Below are 27,005 nucleotides of genomic sequence, written 5' to 3'. Positions count from 1 at the left end.
GTTACCATGAACTGTTTGACTATTCCTCTTTGGTTCCGGAATTAGAAAAAATTGTTACTCCAACTTTAGATCCCAAAGAGAACCAGCCGGATACCGAAGACACAATTTGGTGAGAACCCACAGTGACAAAAGTTTCTAGACTGTTTTATGAATATGACGCTTGAATCAGCTTCAAGGTGCCACTCTTTTAGCTTATTGAAATGGGAAATATCTTTGGGGGGTTCTTATAAGTTTTTTTTTTTTTTTTTTTTTTTTGGCGCCAGGGTGATTAGATTCTATTTGCTTTATTCATTCTTCATAATTTATCCAATCTCTACATCTTTTATTTTTGCATACTATATTCTTTTTCTCTATGAATTATTGAGTAAGTGACTTGTATGTCCTCCCCCTCCCACAAAGGCAAAGAAGCCTTTTTGGGGACTATTATAGTCTATTTATTATATGTGTATTTCATTGTGAATATCATGTTATCTTATATAACTGCTTCACTGAACTTTTTGTTTCTAGAGAAACTTGAATCTTGGTCAATGTCCGTAGCTTCCCTTGGTATGGCTTCTTTAGACTACTCCATCCTCCCCCTAGTAGCTCTGATCCTACCCCTGTGCTTCCTCAATGTGCAAAAAAATTTATTTATTATCACACCAATTTGATACTTCAGTGTGCCATTAGATGTTTTAAAACGGGAAAATGGGACTAATCAAAGTGTCATATTCGTAACACTGTTAACTATCATTTAGTTTTAACTACTTTAATCATTAAATTTAACCATTTAGTCGTTTAGTCTGTTGAATTCAGTATACCAGGAGAAGTTTCGACGAGAGAAAATGGGAATAAGTGTCATACTAACAATAAAATTACCATGCACAAAACTGGATGTCTGGACATAAACTGAGGCCCTACCGAGGATTAACTAAATAAATGAGCGTTTTTTAGATTTCTCCTTATAAACATTATTTTATATCTATTAAACTCAAGGTTCCATCCTATCAAGGGTATCCATCAAATTTAAGGCTATTTCATGGGATAAAATCCTAGGGTATCAACACTTCAGATTTCAGCAACCTCTCACATGGGTGCCCATAAGCTGAAATTTAGGGGGTTATAAAAATACATTATATCCTTGAGTATCCGTATATGCTTTATTATTTTCATTAGAGAGCACCTTATTGTACAAACACGCGATTTTCCCTTTAAAAATGTAAAATGTAAATGGCAGGTGGAGCTGGCTCCCTGTCCCCCCCTCCCCTTATGGGCTCCCATGGCCTCCCATCACCCAAAATCTTAAAAATATATTCACAGAAGAAAGTATACTCACAGTATAAGTGCTGCTAGCTTTGAGAGGACATTCGACATTTTCTGAAAAAAAAAAAAAAATCAAATTAAGAACTCATAAGGGTAGTATAATAAAATTCGTCGCTTTGTTACCTGAGACGTATCTTTTCGGCTCTAAAGCTGTGTTGACAGCTTGCTAATAATACCTGATAAAGTGTTTAAAACTAGTGACACAGATGTCTGCTTTCGGTGCTCAGGAAAATCAAATGAGCAAGCTAGATGTCAGGACCGTCAGAACAGTTTCTCATATTTACAGGGCACAATTGTCATCATTATTTTCTTAGACCACTGCACTTAGAACACAGAAGTTAATAGTGAACAAATCTTGTATTACCTTTAAATATCATGTTATGTAGTACTTCCATACCCAGTCCTGCCCATAAGGTCCAAGTATAATGAAAGTCAAGTATAAGGTTTATACTAGAAAGATATCATTTCCCCCATCAGTAGATAGCGAGATATAGAAAGAGTCATGCATAACAGTGTTAAGAAATAAGCAATAATTTTGCTAGAAATTGTCTGTGGCTGCTCCACCTTATACAAGGAAATGCTGTCACGACCTCTCATTTATTTATCGGTTTTCAAAAGAGTACCAGAATTAGCAAGGTGCTACCCCAGTTTTAGGTCCAAGAAGCATCAATTTGCGGTACCATCGATCAAGAGAGGGAGGAAGTGTTTACCCCCTTCGACTCCTCTTAGATTTCGGAATTTGCTTTTTGGGGGGAATACTCATCTGAAAAATCCCGCTTTTTGATAATTTCACAGAAAAAAACAAGAAAAAATTATCCCCCCTAGATTTTGAACAAAAACATCCCCACCCCATTTTTTTGAATTGGTACCACCGCCAATTCGGCTACTAATGGCTTTACATCAATGACAATCAAGCAGGTTGTGGTAATCAAATGAGCAAGTCAAGCTAATAGTAACTGAAACTCTAAAAAAGGAGTAACTAAAAACACCAAATTGTGTTCTTATTCCTAATGTACGAAATCCTTTAAGTTAAAGCTAACCACCAATAGTAATAAGCTTGATAAAATTTGCTCTAATTTTGAATAAGGAACACATTTTCCCGAAATCTTGAATAATCTTGATGAATATTACAACATCAAATTCAGAATATTAGAGAACACTATTACAGAGGTTTCAAGCTCCTATCTACAAAAATGTGGGATTTTACATATTTTTAAAGGTGTAAAACAAAATTAATGTTTAATGCCTATCATCCCTTGGAACATTTTAGACTACGTTGGTAATATGGTTGCCGTTGGGTAATAGTCCCCCCCCAGGTGCGTCGTTTAGGGGTGGCAAGGGGGGGGGGGCAGTTCCCCCCCCCAATAGTGTACAGAGAAAAAATATTATACATCCCATGCCCTTTGACTATCCAGATATGGAACACTCTTGCCCCCCTCCCCCAATAAAAATGCTGGAGATTCGCCCCTGGTCCCCCCCATTATTGCTGACAATACTTTTTTGCGTGACATAAAAGATTATATTCAAACGCTTGTCGGAACAAATGGGGGGCGGGGGAGGTGGTGATTGCGACACACGTTAGGTAATTTCCCCTACGAGGGTTTTATTCAGACCCTCTACCCCTTCCAATAAATATATGGAGGTGTGCATTTTCATAGGGGTGACAACCATTTTCGAAGTATTTTTGCACCAACATCACACTTAAATCTAAAAGCATGGGTGAAGAGGAGAGCAGTAAATTTATAAAGGCCTTGGATCGAACAGCTCGAAGTTACATACTATATGTAAAGAGTGACCCTTGTTAATAGAGACCGAAACTCTAGATCATGAAGTTTTAATGACAATGTCTGCTGCAGCAAAAGATGTTATTAATGCTGATCCTAAATATGCAAAATGTGTCTCTGCAATATTTCTGACATGGCTAAAGGCATTAACGTAAAACTCTCAGGAGATTTCGAGGTATATGTTCACTTAAATCAAAACGTAGCATAGTTTTTCAAAACAGTGTATCAGCAATTTATAAGGAACAGCTGGGGTATTAAATTGAGCCTTTCAGGGCTGCTACAACTATTGCTGCTACTTCTGCTACAACTGCTGCTTTTGTTACTAGACCTACCACAACTTCTACTACTACTACTTTTATTACTACCACTTCTACTGCTGCTACTACTACTACTGCTACTACTGCTACTACTGTTCCTACTACTACTGCTACTACCACTGCTACTGCCACTATCGCAACCATTTATAACTGCAACTGTTTACGACTGTGACTGCTTGTGTTTATGACTACTTACGACTGTGACTTGTGCGTGGGACTTCAGTGCAAATTGCGTTCTCGTTTTAAGAAGGCACAGTGAGCGTTAGCCCTACATTTCTTTGTGGTAATTTCTGCTCGTTTTTTGTTTGACTTTGTTATTTATTGTAATTTCTGTTTGTTTTTCGTTTTCATTTATTTATTGATAATTATTCCTGGTAGTTTTACGCCTGACAAGTTATTTGATGCTTATAATAACCTAATTAAATTAATAAGGCTATCAACCAAAGAAGTTAATGGCAGGATGGGAGTTTGATAGGAGGATCAGCCCAGAAGGATGGGGCTGGGTGTTTACTTCCTTATGAAGTGGAGGATTGCCTTCCTCTACCTCATACCTCATACCTCACACCTCCACCTCATAGTCGCAGAAACTTCGGAGGTTGCTCATTACGTCAGAAATTGAGAGTTAATACTTTTTTTATAAGTCAAAAGTGATTAGAGAAGAACCAGCCGCGCGGGGGGTATTTTCCGGGGGTATTTTCCACATGGAGCATTTTGCGGGGGTAAAGGATGTTTCTGATAGAGGGGGGTTCCGGGAGGGGGGGGGGTATTTTCAACGGGGGGTATTTTACATGGAGGGTATTTTTCGAGGAGAGTCTGGGGGGTAAATGCCGGCTCTCTAGGATATTGTTTAACCACATAATAGGTAAAAGGAGACCTCTTTCGCTTTACCTGCGCAATGATTTGCCAGAGGTGGCTGATTGCCAAATAATCAGATTATTTGAACTATTGACCTTTCCCTTATCAAAACCCAACTTATGATATAGCATTGACTACTAATTAATGATATATGCCAAAATTTGCTCTTTTAAACGTGAGAAAAGACCTTGAAGATGCAAGAATTAATGAAAACAATCGTTATTTGTTTTTGTTTACGAGGAGGTAAATTAACTGCATTATATTCGTTAGATGTTGATTACTTCGTTTATTAGAATTGAATAACGCTTTGATTCAGAGCTCGTATGCTTGGGAAACGGAAATTAAAAGACTTGGGAATTTTTTAACTCAAATTACTTTACTACATTGCCAATATCGCAGGAAAGTTGCCAAGTATCCTCAAAAGGTCGTTAAGCTGTTCAAAGATATTCTGGTTTTTCTTGGTATAATATAAACGAGTTTTCTTCAATTTTCCCTTGTCCATCCACGTCAAAATCATGTTCTAACTTAAGTATTAAATTTATCATGTGTGTGCATAGGTAGGCAGCAGGGTGAATCGTACCAAGAACGCGCACAGAGGAGGAGGTGCTCGGCACACAGCCCCCCGAACCATGAACTTCTAAGTACTTTATAAATGACCCCCCTCAAAAAAAGTTCTTCCTATGTGCCTGCATCAGCCGAAGCCCTTTATCAAAGGCTAGATATCACAGTAGCATCATTTCTTCTTAAGAAATCATTTCTTCTTAAGAAGAACCTCAAGAAGTAGGTCTTTAAAATTACCTTAGAATGTTTTTTTTCTGGGATTCTGATAATCTACTGTATGCAAACCTGGAAACAGGGGTAATCTGATGATTAATTCAAGACTTGCCCCTACATAATGTCAAGAAGATTGATGTTTATCTCCATCCCAGATTTGAGTTTGTGTCCTAGATTCAGCTTTCTATTTACTCATCATTAGGGCCTTCTTGTGAAAAACCATGAATGGCGTTCCTCTACCTTAAAGGGAAAACATCATACACGGGGTAGAGGATTTTAGGCCTGAACGAACCCTATGTATAAGGATTTTGGTACTTACGTATTTTTCAGAACACGCTCAAAAAGTGAAGTGAGGTTAATCATAATGAAATATACCTAAATATGATGAAAATGTAATACTTAAGAAACAAAGTTATAGAAACTACAACAAAAAATTATAGAAAGCAGGCCGCCCAGAACGTATTATATTAAATACCCAACTTAACCTAATCACCTTTATATAATAAATATTTAATTAAAATATACATGCATCGTAGTTCATTTCACGAAAGAATCAGCTAATTATAACCGAATGCGAAGGGAAACCCGGGTTATTCAGATCAAACAAGCAACCTCCTACAAATACAACCTCCTAAAATAAACCCATCCTTATGCATTAGATAAAGATTACGATACAGGTTTGAACTGTTCCAGAGAGAAATTTATTTACCGTATTAATGTATTTTCTTTTCTTTCACATATTAGTACCAGACTAGTTACAACGCATTCCCTTCTTACTTAATTAAATATAAATAATGTCATGTATATATTATTTTCACAAATTCGACTGACTACATATTATAATTCATTTAAACACATCTTCCACACGAAGGCACATAAGTTAACACAAACATACAAAAAATCCTCTAGATGCTCAGTATACCGTAGCCGAAACCCAAAACTAGCATAGCATCAAAATTACACACTTAATTTTCTTTGATAAGTGGTTAAATTACGTAATTTATTTATTTATTTAATTTCAATTATTAACATAAAACTTGATAAAAATACATCCCTCCAAATGCCAGAGCATGATATGGAGGAGGGATAATCAAACAAATCCACAAAAAATTAAAATAATAACAATTACTGTTAACCTCAAAAGGGGTTTAAAAGACACAAAATAACTACAAAGCCATGTACCATGCTACCATTAACTTAACGCTCAACAAACAAGTCCTTCCTTAACGCACATCAATCAAAATGAATTATTAATTTGAATGATTAAATACCATTATTTCTATCAATTATGTGTCCTATTAAGCAGGGCCGTTTCCATGATTTTTGTTCGGAAGATGGGGAATTTTTTCGGGGAGGAAGGTAAGGAAAAACTTAAAACACACACTAATTTTTGGTACATTTTACGAATTGGACAACAATTTCAGGGGAAAGAGGGGGGGGGGGTGTTTAAACCCCATAACCCCCTGGATACGGCCTTGATCAGCACTATTAACTTTGTTATTCTGATATTAGAACGGTACTAACACAAACTTAAAACTATTAAAAATCGTGTTACATAAATTAAACACTGGTGTTAATTATGCTTAAAATGTGATATTAATATAAAGCATAAATTAAATAAAAAAATATTTTTCCCGAATTTAAGTAAAGAGTGATGTTATAAGGAAGATAAATTATTTTATATATGATTGGAGCTGCCGACCTTCTCAACCCTTACTCCTTTTGCTAAACTTTGATACAGGGTTGCCACCCTGACCTGGAAGAATTTACTAAATCGGAGAGGAAAAATTTACTAGATCGCATCTGTTTTTACTAAATGCTCAAAAAAATTTTTTGCGCGTGCGGCTACGCCACACGCGCACTATCAAGCATCGATTTTTACTATAGGAGCATAATCAATTTCCTTTTTTCTTCTTTTTTTCTCCTTTCCTCTTTTCTTTTTGCTTTTTTTTCTCCTTTCCTCTTTTCTTTCGTTTTCATAGTATGATTGAAAATTCCGGAAACCTACAAGTTCAAAAATCTTTTCTTTATATATATATATATATATATATATATATATATATATATATATATATATATATATATATATATATATATATATATATATATATATATATATATATATATATATATATATATATATATATATATATATATATATATATATATATAATGTTAACATTATATATATAACGTTACATTTCTACTTACTTTTAATTTCTCTCAACATGCTCCTTTTTTCTCAATAAAAATTTTCAAATTGAGGAGATTAACCTAATCACCTTGGGTGGTTGGCTTTTGTTTTGATTCCAATAGATTCCCAATCATCACAAATCCAAGTGTCATTATAGCTTCATTTTATTTGGTAAGATTTGATACACAGAAAGCTGATTTTGTCGACCTTTAGACGCCGGAAGTGAAGTATCTGTTTATGAAAATAGGTGACTACAAGCAAAATTGTAAATTGTAAACAGACAAGCAAAAATTGGAAATTGTCATATGTTCACGATAATTTTTTTCCCTGAATTCATGGAAAATAAAAAAGTTTTGTTTACTATAAACTTTTTACTAGTTTATACTAGATTTCGGGAAATTTATTAGATCCTGTAAATTTACTAGATTTTTTTTTACTAGATCTCGTAAAATCCTACTGACGGTGGCAACCCTGCTTTGATAAGTACTTTCCTGAAAGAATTTTAGAATGTAAAAAGTATAGCCCGTTTTGACTGTTTAATTAACCGGTTGCCTTTTAAAACATTTAAAAACAATTTTGTTGGTTAAAGCAAATACAACTAACAACCATTTCCTCTTCAAAACATTGTCGCGCAATTCAAAAAAAATAATATGGCCGTTCTTTTGCACTAAGATCAAGGAGGCACATTTGTGCCTCTATAAAGAGGCGACCCACCACAATGTTAAGCGATTTCCGATCCTAGCGGTCACAGAGAGACAGCGGTAATCGCATTTTGTAGCCCAAGCTCAAACTAAGAAACGTGCAAATTTGCATCCTCCTCCGATTGTATCTTCATGGGTGAAAGTGGGCCGGAAGTTTCGAACTTCCGACCACCTCCCCCCGTCACCGTTGTCGGGTTTGGTTGAAATTTAAAGGCCAAGCTATCCTAGGTTCCAGAAGTGTATCCTCGAACTTTCATCTCCGTTCGATCACTCCTTCCCTGTTTTCTAAAAACCAATAAAGCCACTTAAAGTGCAGTTCTCTTTTTTTTTGTTATAGACGCCTATAGGCCAGAGTTGGCAAATGATCCGGGTGAATGAGTAATCATTCGAAGCAGAATTCAACCTGTTAGGGCCTTTTGATAATTTCAGACCGAAAAAGTTATCCCCCGAATTTACATTTACGAACAACCTCGTTTTCCTACCAGAGCCCATGTTAAATTTTCCCACCACAGCCCCCTTCTACGTTGTTTGATCGGGCTGAAATTTTGAGAATGAGGTTTTCTGAGGCCTGGGAGCTTATCCTCGAAAGTTCAGCTCAATCTGATCACTCCTTCCAAAAACCAAATATCAAGTTTTGTTGATATTTGCTTGCATCAAAAATAGATTCCATATACTAAAAAACAATTACAATTGTGTCTCTTTAGTACAGCGGTTGATACTCCTGACTGTCAGGCGGAAGACCCGGGTTCAATTCACCATCAAAGCAAATTTTTTATGTACTGAATTTAAAGTTTAAAAAAGAAACTCAGTTTCTTTTTTAAATTATTTGAAAAAAATTACGTTTTCTAAAGAGTTGAAGAGGCTGAGTTACAAGGTTGACCCTTAAAACACCCTGTCGAGAAAGAAAAGAATAATACACAATCATCTAACAGTTAGTCAAGCAATAATAAGTAATAAACTGTACAAAAACGTGCAGAAATTATTTGAAAAAAACTACATTTTCTGAAGATTTAAAGAGGCTGAGTCAAAAGTTCAAACCTTAACACATACAGGGATTAGTAGGTACAGTTGGGGGGCTGCCGCCCTCCAAACCCCCCGCTTTCGCAGATTTTAAATAAAAAAAAAAAATTTTAACTGAAAGTAAGGAGCGACATTAAAACTTAAAACGAACAGAAATTATTCCGTATATGAAAGGGGCTGTGCCCTCCTCAACGCCTCGCTCTTTACGCTAAAGTTTGACTTTCTCACAACTCTTTTTTTAAACAATAAAAACTTTAGCGTAAAGAGCGAGGCGTTGAGGAGGGCACAGCCCCTTTCATATACGGAATAATTTCTGTTCGTTTTAAGTTTTAATGTCGCTCCTTACTTTCAGTTGAATTTTTTTTTTATTTAAAGACTGCGAAAGCGGGGGGTTTGGGGGGCGGCAGGCCCCCAACTGTACCTTCTAATCCCTGTACGTTTTAAGGTTCGAACTTGTGACTCAGCCTCTTTAACTCTTTAGAAAACGTAGTTTTTTTCAAATAATCTTACATCTAAGATCTCACATCTTTCTGCAAAGATTTACGTTCTTTTAACTCATCTTTGCTCTAAGATCTTACAGCTCACTGATGTTAGCAAAAAGTGTGAAGACCGTTACTGTTCTGCCATATAGAACAATGATGAGAGAACTTCGATGATATACTCATCATTGTTCTCAGACCGCTGATTGGAGCAGAATGATGAAAGACGTTTGCATAAAAACGCCATAAGATGTAAGATCTTAGTGCTAAGATTTCACTTTTAAGCGTTCTTTGTCAAAAGATGTGAGATCTTAGGAAGAAGATGAGTAAAAGAAAGGCCCATATACGACATTTCGAGGTGTTGGTGACTTTCTAAAATCACGTACAAGAAGATGGCACGTTCACGAGCGAACTCTGCCAAACGTGGTAGCAGTGTGCCAGTGTTGGGAAAATATGCCACGCGTGATAGAACCGCGCGACACCAGTGGTGCTTAGATATGTACAGCATATACTGCTGCTGTGTTTGAGCATTCATAAGTGGAATATTAAAATGGAAGATAGTTAAACTTCAGCGTAAAGAGACAGAGGTAGAGGGATGCCTGATCTCCATTGTTCAAGTTTTAATCTAAAAAAAAGTTGTTTTTATTTAGTTTATGTACGTATTTAATGACTTTACTATTCCCTTAATTCTCAATATGAAGAGGGCTTCAGTCCCAAGGGTTTTCGTGCTAAAGCTCAGTGTTTAATCATAAAGCTTCAACATTGTGCGTTAACATTCCCTGCTTTGTATTTTGATCTAAAGGACCTCTCATAGTGTAAGTATGAAAGTAAATATGAAAATTAGTATGAAATTAGTAGACGTAGAATCAGTTGAAAGTAAGTATGAAAGATTGGGGGAAAAGTACAGTTGCATGCACAATAGCTATCGGAACTCCCGCTGATGGCATTTCGAGCAAATTTGGAAGAACAGTATTGTTGTAGGAAACAAATTGGCAGGCCCCCCCCCCCCCTTCAGTGGTGTAACGTCTTTGACTGCTTACAAAATTGTATGACACCTTTAGAATTTCTTTAAACAAGTTTGATTAAAACATTGACAATTGCCAACTAGCAACACGAGTTGCACCTTGAAATGTTTTCAAGGAAGAACTGGATCCGCTTTTAGACAAAGAATGGGGAGTTTAGGAATAAAATAGCACCCCACACCCTTATTTATAAGATGATTTAAGCGCGTTTTAAGTTGTGACATTACGCACCACTTCGCACCACTTTGACCACCATGATTTCAATAATAACTTAATTATAACTTGTAGACTGTCCATGGTACATTTATGAACTGCATTTTCAATTGAATCGTGCGAGAACCAAAAATTAAATGACTTGGTTTTTTATTGAAATAGTTATCTTATTCTAAATTCTTGTAAAAAGCTGTAGCGAGTTCGGCTTCTTTTTTTTTTTCTTTACTAGGTGGAGAGATCATATTCTCTGCTTTCATTTGTTTTTATCCCATTTTTTGACAAAAGTTCAGATATGCAACAGTTTTTTTTCCAAACTGAGAAATGGTATTTTTTTTTTTTATTAATTAAAAACTTGGTCTTGGTAAAATTATAAGAAATGTGTTTAGACATGGAAGGTCCACTAGTTAAAACGTTTAGGGGGTAACCAATCCCCCGTTTCTAGGGGGATTTAGGAGGTTGAGGCCCCCTCAAAGTTTTGCCCCACTCGTAAGAACGTACCACAAATGCATATAAACAAATTTTTTAAGCATTTTAAACGCTTTTTATACCCCATCAATAAAAAAAATCCCCCCGAACAAAAATCCTGGCTACAGCCTATGGGACAACTAATTTGACCGACTGGGTAGTCATTTTACGACCAAGATCATTCTCTTGGTAGATATGGTAACATTAAATTGTACATTACCTTTTAAGGAATAATTTTAGGCACCAAATGATTAAATATAATGAAGGAGGAGCGTCAAAACATAAGTGACAACTCTGGCTAAATCCCAACAACAATTGCTCTTTACTAAATATTCGTTGCCATGAAAAGTTTTACCAGTAAAATGGTTTATTTCGAACGTTAGGGAAATATTAAACCAGAAAAAAATCTTCATGGCACTTTTAGGTAATATCTTGCATACAAAACAGCAGTGGGCTATTTACGGTCATGTCGAAGTTACTGGGTCACTTTTTTGGCCTTCTTCTACGTCACTCAAAGAACCGTAAATCCTGGGGTATGGAATTCGGGTTTTTCTTTTGTTATAGGTGTCAGCCTACCGGTTTGAATGAATGACCTCCTGCTAGATTTTAATTTTTGGGTTAATCGATAACTGGTGGGAAAAAGTCACAGGTATTCCAAGTACAAAAAAGATATTATTGTAAACTTAAAATAAATAGAATTAGCAATTAGGAACATATACGGAATTTTTTTTTGGAGGAGGCCTAACCTTTAAGATAGGGCAACAAATGGGCAAACCGTATTGAAAACCCGAGAAATTATTACCCGAGAAATTTCTGAACAGAAAGGTTCTAAAGGTTTTTAGAAAGATCCTGCTGAAAATATGGCCGGATAAGAAAATTTTTTGGTACTTGATAAATATCCCGAAAACACTCAAGTTCCTGATCTGTTTGATGTGAGTAAAACCGGTTTGTCTGTCTGCATTCGGTTATAATTAGCTTAGTCTCACTGAGAAACTACGATGCAGGTATATTTCAATTAAGTATTTAATACACTGAGGTGATTACGTTAGATTTGGTATTTAATATAATACGTTCGGGGCGGCCTGCTTTCCATAATTTTCTTTTGTAGGTTCCATAATTTTGTTACTAAAATATTATATTTTCATAATATTTTGGTTTATTTCATTAGGATTAACCTAACTTCTTTTCTTGGGTGTTTTCGAGATATTTAACAAGTCTTTTTTTCAGAAAACAAAATAAAATATTTCCGAATGGGTTAGGGGCTTTGGCTCGAGAGCCCCCAATTTCACTCATCATTGTAACCATAAATTAACGCACCAGAGTAAACGATGTAAGCCCTTTGGAAAATGATCTAAAAAGAAAGGTTCTAAAGGTTTTTGGAACGATCCCGCTGAAAATGTCCACGAATAACTCTTTTTTTCAGAAAATGAAACTAAAATTTTAGGATGGGTGTGGAGTTTTGATTCGAGAGCCCCTATTTCGACGCGTCACCGTAATCATTGATTAATGCGCTGGAGGAAACGACATTTCGAGGTGTTGGTGACTTTCTAAAATCACGTACAAGAAGATGGCACGTTCCAGGCGTAGCCGAACTCTGCCAAACGTGGTAGCAGTGTGCCAGTGTTGGGAAAATATGCCACGCGTGATAGAACCGCGCGACACCAGTGGTGCTTAGATATGTACAGCAGGCGGTAGAAGATGAGTGACCGCTCGGTTCCAATGCATGTTCCCGGTTGCTCTATATTTACGATGTTTTTTTATGCTTTTTTACATCACTTATCGATTTGGGGGCTCTATAAACGTATAGTTCAGGGTTTTTGGCCATGACAAATCCATTTGCTATCTCAAAATTTGCATAAGTTCAAACCAGCATAATTACTCATTTACAGCTAAGAATAAGCAAAAATAGTGAAGTCTGGGCATTGATTATATTTTTCCTTTTTTCTCATATTTTTTCATTAGTTTAATTTTGTTATTTGTTTTGTTTTGTTTTTTTTATTGTTATGTATGCTTGAATTGTTTTGGAGGGATCGGAAAAGGTACTTGACTATAGAATCTTGTAATTTCCCTGGAAAATTTCAAGGATATTTCCCTGGAAAACAAATTTGCTATTTCAAAATTTGCATAAGTCTAAACCAGCCTAATCATTCATTTACAGTTAAGAATAAGCAGAAAATAGTGAAGTCTGGGTATTGATTATATTTTCGATTTTTCTCATATTTAATTTTTTGTAGGCGATATATGATACATTTACTTTGTCTTTAGTCTTTTGTTGTAAAATAATTTTATCGACGTATTGATGTCAAATTTGTAAAAGGAACCCCTGCGAATTCTTGCAGGGACTGTAAAAGGTTCTGTCCCCGTCTCCCTCCCTATTCCTCGTGTGTGTATGTGTGTAAAAGATTCATTAAGTTTAAATTTTAAAGTATATATCTCTGGAAATATTTCTACGTCTCCCAACATATATTTCTGCATCACCGTATATTTCCACTAGAAAGTATCTTCCGTTTGACGATCAAAAAATGTAAGGGTACGTCAAGACCCAACAATTTTACTGCTACATAAACCGCAAATATTAGACTTTTCGAAGAAATTCTGATCGTAATTTTGTATTTCATAACCAAGACAGGAATTTCTGCATTCTTAAGTCACAAAAACTAGATACGTAAGAGTTTTTTGACCTTTATTTGTATTACGTATTCCACGGATCAGCTTCCAAGTTTTTTCCCCTTAAGTGGCATTCACGTGCAAATCTAGATAGACACGTGTCCATCTAGAAACCAATATCAGGGCAGCTTTCTTTGAGCAGCTTGGATGCAACAAGTTACAGCTAAGTATCCAGGTGCAGAGTTTGCAGCTCTATGACTATGATTTCATATCCTACCAATTAGAAGGTTTCTTCCGACACTAAATTTAACATCAGAACTTAAGAGTGGCGTTCTGGGCACTGTCACTGTCACTGTCACTTTCATGGGCACTGTCTAAGGAGGTGCATGACCAGACACACACGTCTAGGTATAGATGTTGCTGAACCTGAATTTAAACGTGCCTTTATGCGTTTTGTCAACTGCTCCGACTTGCAACACAAAGCTTAAGTCCTGTCTGCATTATATACATTTTTAGGTGAATTTGGCCAAATCACGTGGTAGTGAAGTCAGCTTTCGATCGCTGCACTGGGGTTTACCTGCAAATACCACTTCAAAAGTGCCTAATTTTTTTGTGCGTTATTCAAATTTTTATTAGTTTTTATTACATTATTGTATCATTATTTTATTTTATTATTATATTATTATTATATATCATTATTATATTATTCATAATGATTCAATAATGATTTAAACTTAAAACAGTGCCTGATTATCAATCAATAAGTCAGTATTTTTTTTAGTAATAAACCAGGCCAAAAAAGAGTAAGCAATTATTGCTGAAATCATGATTTTGGAAATAAGATAATCTATTGTATAATATATCTTGGGAATCCATTTGTTTATATAGGTCGTTCTACGGGCGTGGAAAGTTTTATTTTAGTTCGGTTCCATTTTAGTCTTTAATACCCTATGACGTTTATATAATAAGCAGAGATTAAAAAAAAAACTTTCTTCTAAAAAAAAAAAGTACAATGAATGACAGTTCAACTAAATAAGAGAAAATTAAAAAATTTTTTTTTGTGTGAATTGCATATGGGGGGATTGCCTTTCAGCCTAAGGGGGGATACTCCAGACAACGTTTTTTATGCGGAAAATTTGCTTCACAGTTCAACCTTCGAAAATAGGTTCCTTGGTACTTTTTCTGATACAAATTGATAACAAAATGTTTTAATTTTACCAATTCCTGTTTTGCAGTTCATAAAGACAAAACAAAAATCCATTAGTCCATGCTAGTCCATGCAGTCCAAAAAGCTAGTAGTCCATGAACTGGACTACTAACTTAAATGTTTGCTGCGATGCCGCAGCCTTCTTAATACCCTATATAATACCTTAATACCATGAACTGGACTACTAACTTAAATGTTTGCTGCGATGCCGCAGCCTTCTTAATACCCTATATAATACCTTAATACCATGAACTGGACTACTAACTTAAATGTTTGCTGCGATGCCGCAGCCTTCTTAATACCCTATATAATACCTTAATACCATGAACTGGACAGTAGTAACCTATCTAGTACTTTCACCAGTGATTTCAGGGGTGTTATACTCCATATGCACCATATACACTACAGTTTCACGTACACAAGCCTGAGGCATGGATATGTGTGTGTACTTTAAACGAATTGGGGTTACCAGGGTCATTTGCAAAGAGGTATCATTTCTATAGAAGCTATAGTAATTTGAAAAATCATGTGGAATTTGCTTGAAGGTATATACTTTGCGTACGCGCCCGTACCAAACTGGTTTTTCTGGTAGGTAAACATGTCATCACACTCTTTGCCAATAGATTAAACCATTATTGTCTATAACTTTATTTACGTTTGTTAAACTTCCGATGGTTAAGAAAGCGTAACAGGTAATTAAAGTATGAGAAATGGGATGCTATAATTAGAATGATTTTAAGTTGAAACATTGTGACGTAAAAATAACTCAATTATTTGCTTGCGTGTATAGGAATTCCCGTGCTATTTGCTTGCTTGTATTTTGTGTTAAAATAAGTAGTTTTTATATCTTTTAAAAGAGCTTTAAGGGGTTTGAGAGACTCAGTTGCCTAATTCCGTGTGATTTTACTTTACTTGATGGTCATTAAAAACGAAATTTTTGTGTTAAATAAGTAGTTTTTATATCTTTTAAAAGAGCTTTAAGAGGTTTGAGAGACTCAGTTGCCTAATTCCGTGTGATTTTTCTTTACTTGATGGTCATTAAAAACGAATTTCTTGATTTTTCAAAGTTAATATTGATTTTCTATCGTTGAAATGCAAGATTTTGAATATGTCAGTAGTTTTTTGTAGTTATTTATAGTTTCAAAGTTAATTTTTTTTGTTTTTTAATAGTTCATACTGTATTTCTTTAGTTTTATTGCACTAGTTGGATTATTTAATAATTGTTTTTTTATGTTTTAAATTATCACAGTTACATTTTCTTGATTTTTCAAAGCTCATTTTGAATTTCTTTCATTGAAATGCAAGAGTTGGAATATTTCAGTAGTGTTTGGTTGTGGTTTACCTTGTCACAGTTACATTTTCTTGATTTTTCAAAGTTCATTTTGAATTTCTTTCGTTGAAATGCAAGAGTTGGAATATTTCAGTAGTGTTTGGTTGTGGTTTACCTTGTCACAGTTACATTTTCTTGATTTTTCAAAGTTCATTTTGAATTTCTTTCGTTGAAATGCAAGAGTTGGAATATTTCAGTAGTGTTTGGTTGTGGTTTACCTTGTCACAGTTACATTTTCTTGATTTTTCAAAGTTCATTTTGAATTTCTTTCGTTGAAATGCAAGAGTTGGAATATTTCAGTAGTGTTTGGTTGTGGTTTACCTTGTCACGGTTACATTTTCATGATTTTTCAAAGTTTATTTTGAATTTTTTCGTTGAAATGCAAGAGTTGAAATATTTCAGTAGTGTTTGGTTGTGGTTTACCTTGTCACAGCTACATTTCCTTGATTTTTCAAAGTTCATTTTGAATTTCTTTCGTTGAAATGCAAGAGTTGGAATATTTCAGTAGTGTTTGGTTGTGGTTTACCTTGTCACAATTACATTTTCTTGATTTTTCAAAGTTCATTTTGAATTTCTTTCGTTGAAATGCAAGAGTTGGAATATTTCAGTAGTGTTTGGTTGTGGTTTACCCTTTCACAGTTACATTTTCTTGATTTTTCAAAGTTCATTTTAAATCATTCAAGAAACGTGATTAAACACGTTTTTAAACTACATGCTATTTGCATGCCTTTCCTTGGCACCTTTCCAAACGAGCGGGGATTCCCCGCTGGTTCCTACACATTGCAAAAAAAGTGAGCAGCACGAAAACTCCACATTTTCAACCAGACTGGTTTTTTAGACAACACACCCACAGAGATGACACACACACATAGAAACGAGACACGCACAGACACGACACACAAACAGAGTCATAGTGAGAGAGATATCCAAAAGTTGGGTTGACCTAGGTTCACTTAGAGTGGCGCGCCACTCTAAGTGAACCTAGGTCAACCCAACTTTTTGGATATCTCTCTCACTATGACTCTGTTTGTGTGTCGTGTCTGTGCGTGTCTCGTTTCTATGTGTGTGTGTCATCTCTGTGGGTGGGTTGTCTAAAAAACCAGTCTGGTTGAAAATATGGAGTTTTCGTGCTGCTCACTTTTTTTGCAATGTGTAGGAACCAGCGGGGAATCCCCGCTCGTTTGGAAATGTGCCAAGGAAAGGCAAGCAAATAGCATGTAGTTTAAAAACGTGTTTAATCACGTTTCTTGAATGATTCAAAATGAACTTTGAAAAATCAAGAAAATTTAACTGTGACAGGGTAAACCACAAGCAAACACTACTGAAATATTCCAACTCTTGCATTTCAACGAAAGAAATTCAAAATGAACTTTGAAAAATCAAGAAAATGTAGCTGTGACAAGGTAAACCACAACCAAACACTACTGAAATATTCCAACTCTTGCATTTCAACGAAAGACATTCAAAATGAACTTTGAAAAATCAAGGAAATGTAGGTGTGACAAGGTAAACCACAACCAAACACTACTGAAATATTCCAACTCTTGCATTTCAACGAAAAAAATTCAAAATGACCTTTGAAAAATCAAGAAAATCTAACCTTGACAATGAAAAAAACGCCCCCCCCCTTCTTACCGATTCCAACTCTTGCATTTCAACGAAAGAAATTCAAAATGAACTTTGAAAAATCTAGAAAATGTAACTGTGACATGGTAAACCACAAACAAACACTTCTGATATAGTCCAACTCTTGCATTTCAATGAAAGAAATTCAAAATGAACATTGAAAAATCAAGAAAATGTAACTGTGAAAAGGAAAACAACAACAAAAAAATCCTCAAATATTACAACTCTTGAATTTCAACTAAATAAATTATTTTTTTTAAATTAATTATCAATATATGTTGACTGTGACTAGGTAAACCACAACCAAACACTACTGAACTATTCCAACTCTTGCATTTCAGCGAAAGAAATTCAAAATGAACTTTGAAAAATCAAGAAAATGTAACTGTGACAAGGTAAACCATAATCAAACACTACTGAAATATTCCAACTCTTGCATTTCAATGAAAGAAATTCAAAATGAACTTTGAAAAATCAAGAAAATGTAACTGTGACAAGGTAAACCACAACCAAACACTACTGAAATATTCCAACTCTTGCATTTCAACGAAAGAAATTCAAAATGAACTTTGAAAAATCAAGAAAATGTAACTGTGACAAGGTAAACCATAACCAAACACTACTGAAATATTCCAACTCTTGCATTTCAACGAAAGAAATTCAAAATGAACTTTGAAAAATCAAGAAAATGTAACTGTGACAAGGTAAACCACAAGAAAACACTACTGAAATATTCCAACTCTTGCATTTCAACGAAAGAATTTCAAAATTAACTTCGAAAAATCAAGAAAATGTAACTGTGACAAGGTAAACCACAACCAAACACTACTGAAATATTCCGACTCTTGCATTTCAACTAAAGAAATTAAAAATTAACTTTGAAAAATCAAGAAATTCGTTTTTAATGACCATCAAGTAAAGAAAAATCACACGGAATTAGGCAACTGAGTCTCTCAAACCTCTTAAAGCTCTTTTAATAGATAGAAAAACTAATTATTTAACACAAATATTACGTTTTTAAAGACCATCAATTAAATTAAAATCACACTGAATTAGGAAACTGAGTCTCTCAAACCCCTTAAAGCTCTTTTAAAATATATAAAAACTACTTATTTTAACACAAAATACAAGCAAGCAAATAAAACTGGAATTCCTATACACGCAAGCAAATAACTGAGTTATTTTTACGTCACAATGTTTCAACTTAAAATCATTCTAATTATAGCATCCCATTTCTCATACTTTAATTACCTGTTACGCTTTCTTAACCATCGGAAGTTTAACCAAATTAAATTAATTTATAGACAATACTGGTTTAATCTCTTGGCAAAGAGTGTAATGACATGTTTACCTAACAGAAAAACCAGTTTGGTACGGGCCCGTACGCACAGTATCTACCTTCAAGCAAAATCCACATGATTTTTCAAATTACTATAGCTTCTATAGAAATGATACCTCTTTGCAAATGACCCTGGTAACCCCAATTCGTTTAAAGTACACACACATATCCATGCCTCAGGCTTGTGTACGTGAAACTGTAGTGTATATGGTGCATATGGAGTATAACACCCCTGAAATCACTGGTGAAAGTACTAGATAGGTTACTACTCTTGACTACTAACTTAAATGTTTGCTGCGATGCCGCAGCCTTCTTAAACAGTGTCTTGGGTAAAGCTAACGCTCCCCCGTATATTCTCAAAACTGGTGCTTTTTCAAAATACTGTCTTTCCCCCTAATAAAGCTCTTCAAATGGTTTTTGGTAGCGAACTGTAAAAAAGGAGCGACACAGCCCAATAGTAATCGAATCTAAAACAAAAGGATTTTGACAACAATTAATACATCGAAAGAATCCTTTTTTATGCTGATTCCAAATGAATAAAATTCATTAAGTTTAATATTACCCATCAAAAACTGCGAGCCTGAGAAAATTTGCCGGATTTTTGAAAAAGGGGGAAACAATCACAAAAAGTCAAGTGATATTAATGAAACCCACACCACAAGATTCAACATATTACAGAACCTTACTGTAGAGGTTTCAAGCTTCTATAAAGAAAAATGAGTAATTATGTATTTTTGCCAGAAGAAAGATGACGGATTCTTTTTTTTACTCAAGGGCGATCGTATCGCCCTAGAAGATCAAGAGAGAGCTCACTTGAACATAAATTAAAAGTTCTAGTGTCATATTTAAGTCCACCCGAAAAATTGGGGGGGGGCAAGCCCCTCTATGGCTGTTTTTCCCTCAAGGACATCCAATAAAAATTTCAAGATAGCCATTTGTTTAAGCATTGTTGAAAAGTCCAGTAGCTATTGCTCTGGGGATGAAATAACCCCTCCCCCCACAGCCAAAGGGGGAGAGAAATATAAGTTGTGCAATTTGCCCATTGCTTACGTATAGTATTTGTTATTGAGAAATATATGGATATTTTTGGAGGGGGGGGGAAATTTTCTAAATTTATTTATAACTTCTCCTTATTTACAATCATCTGTCGAAACACCATGGTATATTGCCATGAACATCGTACTTTTTATATTGAAGACAATAACGTTTTTAACAACGTATAGCCCAGTGGAAGAACGTCTACATTTAGAAATTTATTAAGACGATATTGACGATTTCAGGACTACTAATAAAACTTGGTAATCTGGTGTATTTCACCCTATGAGGGTATACTGAAAAAAAACCTACGGGTCCCTTCAAGAGTATAAGCCATCATAACCGCCCGGTCTACCTCACTCTAGCCTCTCAGTCGTATGTAGGTCACAAATAAAAATACAGATTTATAAAATACTATCATACCTGGCTTGTCACATCTCTTTCTTACATCATCGAATAAAAGACCTCTATCACACTGGAACAAATCAATTCCCAATCGGCTCTCGCTTGTTATCCAATAGCACTTGTAGAATCTGTCACAGGCTGTAGGTAGTCTTAAAAACTGTTTTGATCCACAATTAAGTTGAAATATTGTCTGATAGTCCCCAGGTCCTAAAACTATTGCTGAACTATTTGTTGGCCGACTACTCTCCGTAGATGGTTGAAGATTTGGAGTTGTACTAGTAGGAGTGCCATTAATCATTGCTGTGGGTGACGTTAATTGATTTTTTTCCGTAGTTGGAGCGGACGACACTGCAAAATCAGTATCATTTCTGTTTTCAGTGAGTGTTTCCTCTGATTCACCCGGGAATACGATGGTCGCAACTATTTCATCAAATTCTTCTTTTGACTGCTCTTCCTGATTGTCAGAATTTTCTGAAGTTGTCCCAGATGGACGCTCTGTAGCCTTCTCTGCATCTGTGGTTTCATTTCCCCCTACAGAAGATGTTTCAGAGCTGGTATTGCTGTTGTTTTCCGATAATGTTTCGTCAGATTTTTCTGGTGTAGCTGCTTCATTGAACTCTTCAACTGGCTGTTTCTGTTGACTGTCAGAATCTTCTGTAACTGTCCCAGATTGTACTTGAGAGTCTTCTTCTTTGTCTTCATTGACATCAACTATTTCTTCATCTTTCTCCGCTGCTTCTCCTTGCGTATTAGTCGAAGAATTAGAGGTAAGGGCAGTAGTTTCAGTGTCTCCTACAGAGCTCGTAGCATTGCTGTTTTCACCTAGAATTTCCTCTGAATTTTCCGGTGCAACTATCTCGTTGAACCCTTCTTCCAGCTGTATTTGTTGATTTTCGGAATTTTCTGAAAGTGTCCCAGAGGGGCTCTGAGAGCCTTCGCTTTCATTTTTAGTAGCATCGGTTATTTCTGTTTCTTGATTTGATGCTCCTTCCTGGGAAACATCGACTGCCGCTACTTCTCCATATTCAGAATTACTCTCATTATCTTTTTCATTTTCTGGAAACTCATCTTTCTTAGCATCGCTGTCTTCCTGATCAATTTCAGTAAGACTGTCTGAGCTATCCTTTTCCTGCTCTACATCATAATCAAGATCAGGAATAATATTTATAGGTCCAGGCACTATCAATTGCCCCCCTGCACAACTTGGTGGAGGGCTAATCCACTCAGCATGGTTACAAATAAATAGGTTTGGATCGTAGATCGTTCCATACGGGCAGTCAAAATGAAAGGTGCTGATTCTTCTGCCATTTCCAAACCAGTCAACACATCTGTAGAATTTAGTGCAATCGGTCGGATGAGGAAAGTAACCAGCGCTTGTACATTTTATCTCTGTGTCTGAAAAAGATAATTATTTTTATTTAATTATTTATATTTTCAACATGTTAACTATTTATTTATAATTATTCACTTATTATTTACTATACATGGTAGTTGTTTATTTTTAAACAAGCAACAAAACAGCCCATAAAACAATGTACATAATTGTTTCTTTTTTATCAATAAAAGTTATTTGCACTTCCAAATGACTGTAAATACCCTGTTTAAAATTTGAAAATTAAATTACTTTAAAAAAGTAGGTTTCATTTCAAGTTTCCGTTAAATAATGAAAATGAGGACTCTCAAGCCTTTTGTTCGATGCTTCCAAAGCCAGATTTTAATGCAGAAAAGGATATTCGTGACAAGCTTAGAACATAGCTTAGAACAAGCTTAGAACAAGCTAGAACATAATTTACAATTTACTGAAAAAAATATATTTAAATTTTTCACTATTTCAACTTTACAAAATCCAAAATTATCAAGACTTTAAGGAATAAATATCAGTATTTGTATATTAAACTGTCAGTCCACATTCATTTTTTTTTTCAGTAAAGTGCAAATTATGTCTGGTCTTCAGAAGGCATGGGGGACGGGCGTCAGCACCACTCACCTTATTTTCTACTCGTTTTGAGTTTGATTCGGTTATTTATTTCTGTTCGTTTTAGGTTTCGTTTATTTATCTATGGTTATTTTTTTGGTTGTTTTACGTTTGAAAAAATATTTGACTTTATATGTGCTGATTTTGTTTCAAAATAGCTCTTTACTTTTCTTTGAAAATTTTCATTTCGTAGAAAGTTTTTTAAATCAATAATATGTAAGAAACGATAATAATTGAAAAAAAAAAAATCATTGGACGCTTAGGTAATCATAAAAATACAGTGAGTTCATTGAACGTTTCACGATTATCTGCTACAGTAAATTTAATTGCTATTTAATGAAGCAGCACATTCTAGAAGATCGAACTTAATTATTTAACCTGTAGCTCTTCATGTTACACAATTACCTTGTCTGCTTCTGTGAAATGAAAATTGCCTGGTATTGAAGTCTGCATGTTTAGTTTATTCTTTTAAAAAAGAGCACGGAAGCAAAAATATCACGAAGGCAAGATTTTCCAAAATGATCTCTGAGTCCTGGGGTTCCACCGTCGGCGTCCTGATACCCATGTCCGCGTTTGATATTAATATATTATTTTGATCTAATTTAATTTTATATATTAGTAATTATTATATTAAATACTATGTACTTTTCAGTTTAATTAAATACTAACAAACCCCGTCTCTCGGTGTGTTCGTTGGGGTCAAGCTGGCATGAGGAGATGAATATCACCTTAAAAATCAAACAGTTCGTGGCAAAGAGGTGTAAGTAAGGAGCGACTCGGCTCAATAGTAACTGAAACTTTAAAAAGCGAAATTTTGATAACATTAGATACATCAACAAAATTGGCTTTGCATGCTTATTCCAAATACATGAAATTCTTAAAGTTTAATGATACCCATTAGAAGTTACAAGCCTGAGAAAAATTTGCCTGATTTATAAAAGGGGGAAATACCCCCAAAAAGTCAAGGAATCATATTGAAAATCATACTATCAGATTCAGCGTATCAGAGAATGCAATGCAGAGGTTTATAAGCTCCCATCTACAAAAATGTGGAATTCTTTATTTCTTGCCAGAGGAAAGATTAATGTACAGAAAAAGGAAAATTGGAATTATTCCCATTTAAATCTTGGTTAAAAACAATGTTCCGGCTAACACTTGCCACTTCCCCCTAGGAAACTTCCTGCCAGTACTGAAGATGCCCCACCTCCCCCCCCCACACTTTTCAGTGTGTAAGCCTAGAAATATAATTTTTTGTTACAGTTATTTTTGCAATAATAAGGCAGCTATCCCTCCACAGCGGCTACATTAAAGGCTTACTCATAAAATTTTCTCTGGAATGAAACAAAATCTTAGATTAAATATTACCCCCCTCCCTTCCTCTTATCACTCTTCCTTCTTTAATTATCTGAAGGGTCACAAAAGTTCGATAATTTTGACATAAAAATGCAGTTTTTGGGACCTCAGGCACTCCCCACCTACACAAAGATCAACAGCCACTCCTACGTAATGGCTGACGCGCGATTATATGCGATGCTGAATAATTTTATGACGCCTCAAATAAATCAACTGGGTGAAATGAAGCTTTAAAGTCTAAATTAACTGTTTATTTAGTACGGACTGCATGAGTCCTTAGGAAAGAACACACCAGCGCACGGCATTATCACCTCTGAAATTGGGAAGCTCAAAATACAGTTTTTAATAGTTTCGCGGTCCCATCATTTTTACAGGATAGGAATTTGACCTTTCAACCGAAATTGTTGTTTCGCAATACAAAATGACCGAAAAGCCATTTTTCTGTGGCGCCATTACTTTTCCTATTTAAAAAGGGCACTAGAGCTTTTAATTTCAGCTCAAATGAGCCCTATCCCGATAGTCTAGGTCCATTGGTTCGATATAACCACCCCTGGAAAAAAAAACAAATAAACATGTATTCATTCATACTTTTGGGAAAAAAAAATTCACACTGTTATAGATAGGGGATTGAAACCTATGCAGTAAAGTTCTTTTCCAAGTATCAATTATCTTCTTACGGGCGTTTTATCCTTTTTTGAAAATTTCTCAGGATCAAAGGTTCTGATGGGTAACTTTAAACTTGATAGATTTTATATATTTAAAAGCACGATACAAAGCCGACACAGTGTATCTGGTACTTTTGTACAAAGCTGTAAGTGCCTGAAAATTGAAGTTTCGTTAATGCTAATGAAAAAAAAAAAATAGGATGAAAATATAATAGTTTATGAACGAAATTAGGATATATATTTGCATATTAGAGGGGGGGGGTAAAGCATAGCATATATTAAATACGTAACCCAACCTAGGTGCCATTTATTCCCCCTAAATTCCCCAAAAAATAAAGTTTAAATATGGTTTCCGCAATGAGAAACCATTTGATTATACCTTACAAGGCAGCGAAAACCTGTTTTCATAAAGATCTTTGCAATACAGTTGTTGCACACTTAACGCTTTCTACAAAAGTACCGTGTGTCTATAGTAATCAAAGCCCCTTTTTCAGAGTTTGGTTACAATTGGCATGAGTCACTCCTCACTTACAGAGGGACAGAGATTTAATGTCTTAACGGCTTACTAATTCGTTTTTTTTTATCCAGCATTATTTTCACTTAGAGAGCGAAACCCCCCTTGAAAGGTTAATTGTAGCCTACTTATACAGTTCGGTCTCAACAAAGGTAATTGGAATCAGCAATGCTCTTACACAGAAGTTTTGTACTGCTGTACGTTTACGACATTTGCTCATGACCAAGGCCGTACTTAGGATTTTTTTTCGGGGGGGGGGGCTATACGAAAAACCTCAAAAAATGCATACAAAATTTGTTTATATCCCTTTTTGTTAAGTATTTAAGAGTCAAAAAAACATTTCGGGAGGGGTTCAAACCCCCCTAACCCCCCCCTGGGCATGGCCTTGCTCATGGTTATATGAATGGTTTTTCATGTGGGCAAGGCCGTACCCAGGATTTTTTTTCGGAGGGGGTTTTACTCAAAGATTTTTTTTCGGGGGAGGAGGGGGGGGGGGTTACACAAAAAAACTCAAAAAACGCAAACAAAATTTATTTATATCCATTTTTAGTACGTTTTTACGAGTCAAATAAACGTTTCGGGGGGAGGGAGTTCAAACCCCCTAACCCCCCCCCCCCCCACCTCTAGGTACGGCTTGCATGTGGGCATAATTGTTATGAGATAGTAGATGATTACAAGGGGGCTCAGAGAATGGGCGACTTATAAGAGCGAAAACTGGCACTAGTGTCGACAAAAAAATTATCAGCACCACCAAGTATTTGGCGCCACTTGCCCTTTTGTCAAGCTTTGTAATCACTTTTTAGTCAAGAACTGAGATCAGTCACTTATTACTACCCTAATTTTATCAATCACGCTAATTGAATCAATTATTCCTATTATTACACTGGGAAAAAATGTCCAGTTTTGCCAAACACTAGATAGTGTTGGTAGTTTATTTATCGACCCTAGCACCAGTTTCCACTCTTATAAGTTACCTATACTCTTTGAGGGGGCACGTAGAGATGATTTCAAGAAAAAAGTAAAAATTCAAACGATTTGATTGGTTGGGTGAAAAATATGTTACTGTTTTACAAAGCGGTAAGCACGCGACAATTGTATTGAAAATCAGAGAGGATAAAACCCAGTACTAATACGAGACGCTGAGTAAATATGAACGTTACAGAGGGTTTCTCCATCTGGGAACTATATTTAAACTTTAGTTTTTGTGGGTTTAGGGGGACTATAAAGTACCTAAGTTGGGTTGATTATGCAAGGTTAGGCTACGTATTTATTATATACTATTCTTTACCCCCCCTCCCCCGAATGTGCAAATATATAGTACAAATTTGTTTCTGAACTATTATGTTTTCATCCTATTTTGTTTTATTTCATCAGCGTTAACGAAACTTCACTTTTCGCGTGCTTACCGCTTTGTAAAACAGTACCAAATATACATCCAGTAGCATACCTCCAGAGGCACAGGGAAGAGCCTCCTTTCAACTTTGTATGTGGGTTGATACTTCACCTTCCTTGACCAACTATAACCATAGCATAGTCATATTTTACAGAAGATTTTTAAAAGCAGCAACGGTTTCAAAATAAATAATTTTTACTTTGTTTTCAATTTGCTTTAGAGGCATAAAAGATTTCATATAGGTTTAGATAGAGGGTCCGTCCATCTTCATAACCTGCGTAGGAAAGAAGGTCTTTTTTTCTTGAAATCATCTTTACGTGCCCCCTCAAAGAGTATAGGTAACTAATAAGAGTGGAAACTAGTGCTAGGGTCGACAAATAAACTACCAACACCATCTAGTGTTTGGCAACACTGGGCATTTTTTCCCAGT

General features: G+C 35.4%; 1 protein-coding gene across 1 annotated transcript in view; it reads right to left on the bottom strand.

Annotated features, from left to right (window-relative positions):
• Window positions 1–27,005, bottom strand: part of LOC148939863 (uncharacterized) — a 44,351-nt gene that overhangs the window by 7,101 nt on the left and 10,245 nt on the right. The window contains exons 2-3 of the mRNA XM_089106391.1: window positions 20,694–22,070; window positions 1,316–1,356 (exon numbers count right to left, since the gene is read on the bottom strand). Coding sequence (XP_088962517.1) covers window positions 1,316–1,356; window positions 20,694–22,070 — 1,418 coding nt within the window. The remainder of the gene's footprint in view (window positions 1–1,315; window positions 1,357–20,693; window positions 22,071–27,005) is intronic.

The sequence above is a fragment of the Artemia sp. Qi Xiang Cuo genome, chromosome 20 (genome assembly GCF_049724085.1).
Source record: "Artemia sp. Qi Xiang Cuo chromosome 20, ASM4972408v1, whole genome shotgun sequence".
Taxonomy (NCBI): domain Eukaryota; kingdom Metazoa; phylum Arthropoda; class Branchiopoda; order Anostraca; family Artemiidae; genus Artemia; species Artemia sp. Qi Xiang Cuo.
Note: the sequence above shows the minus strand (reverse complement) of the source record. Positions and strands in the feature narration are given on the sequence as shown.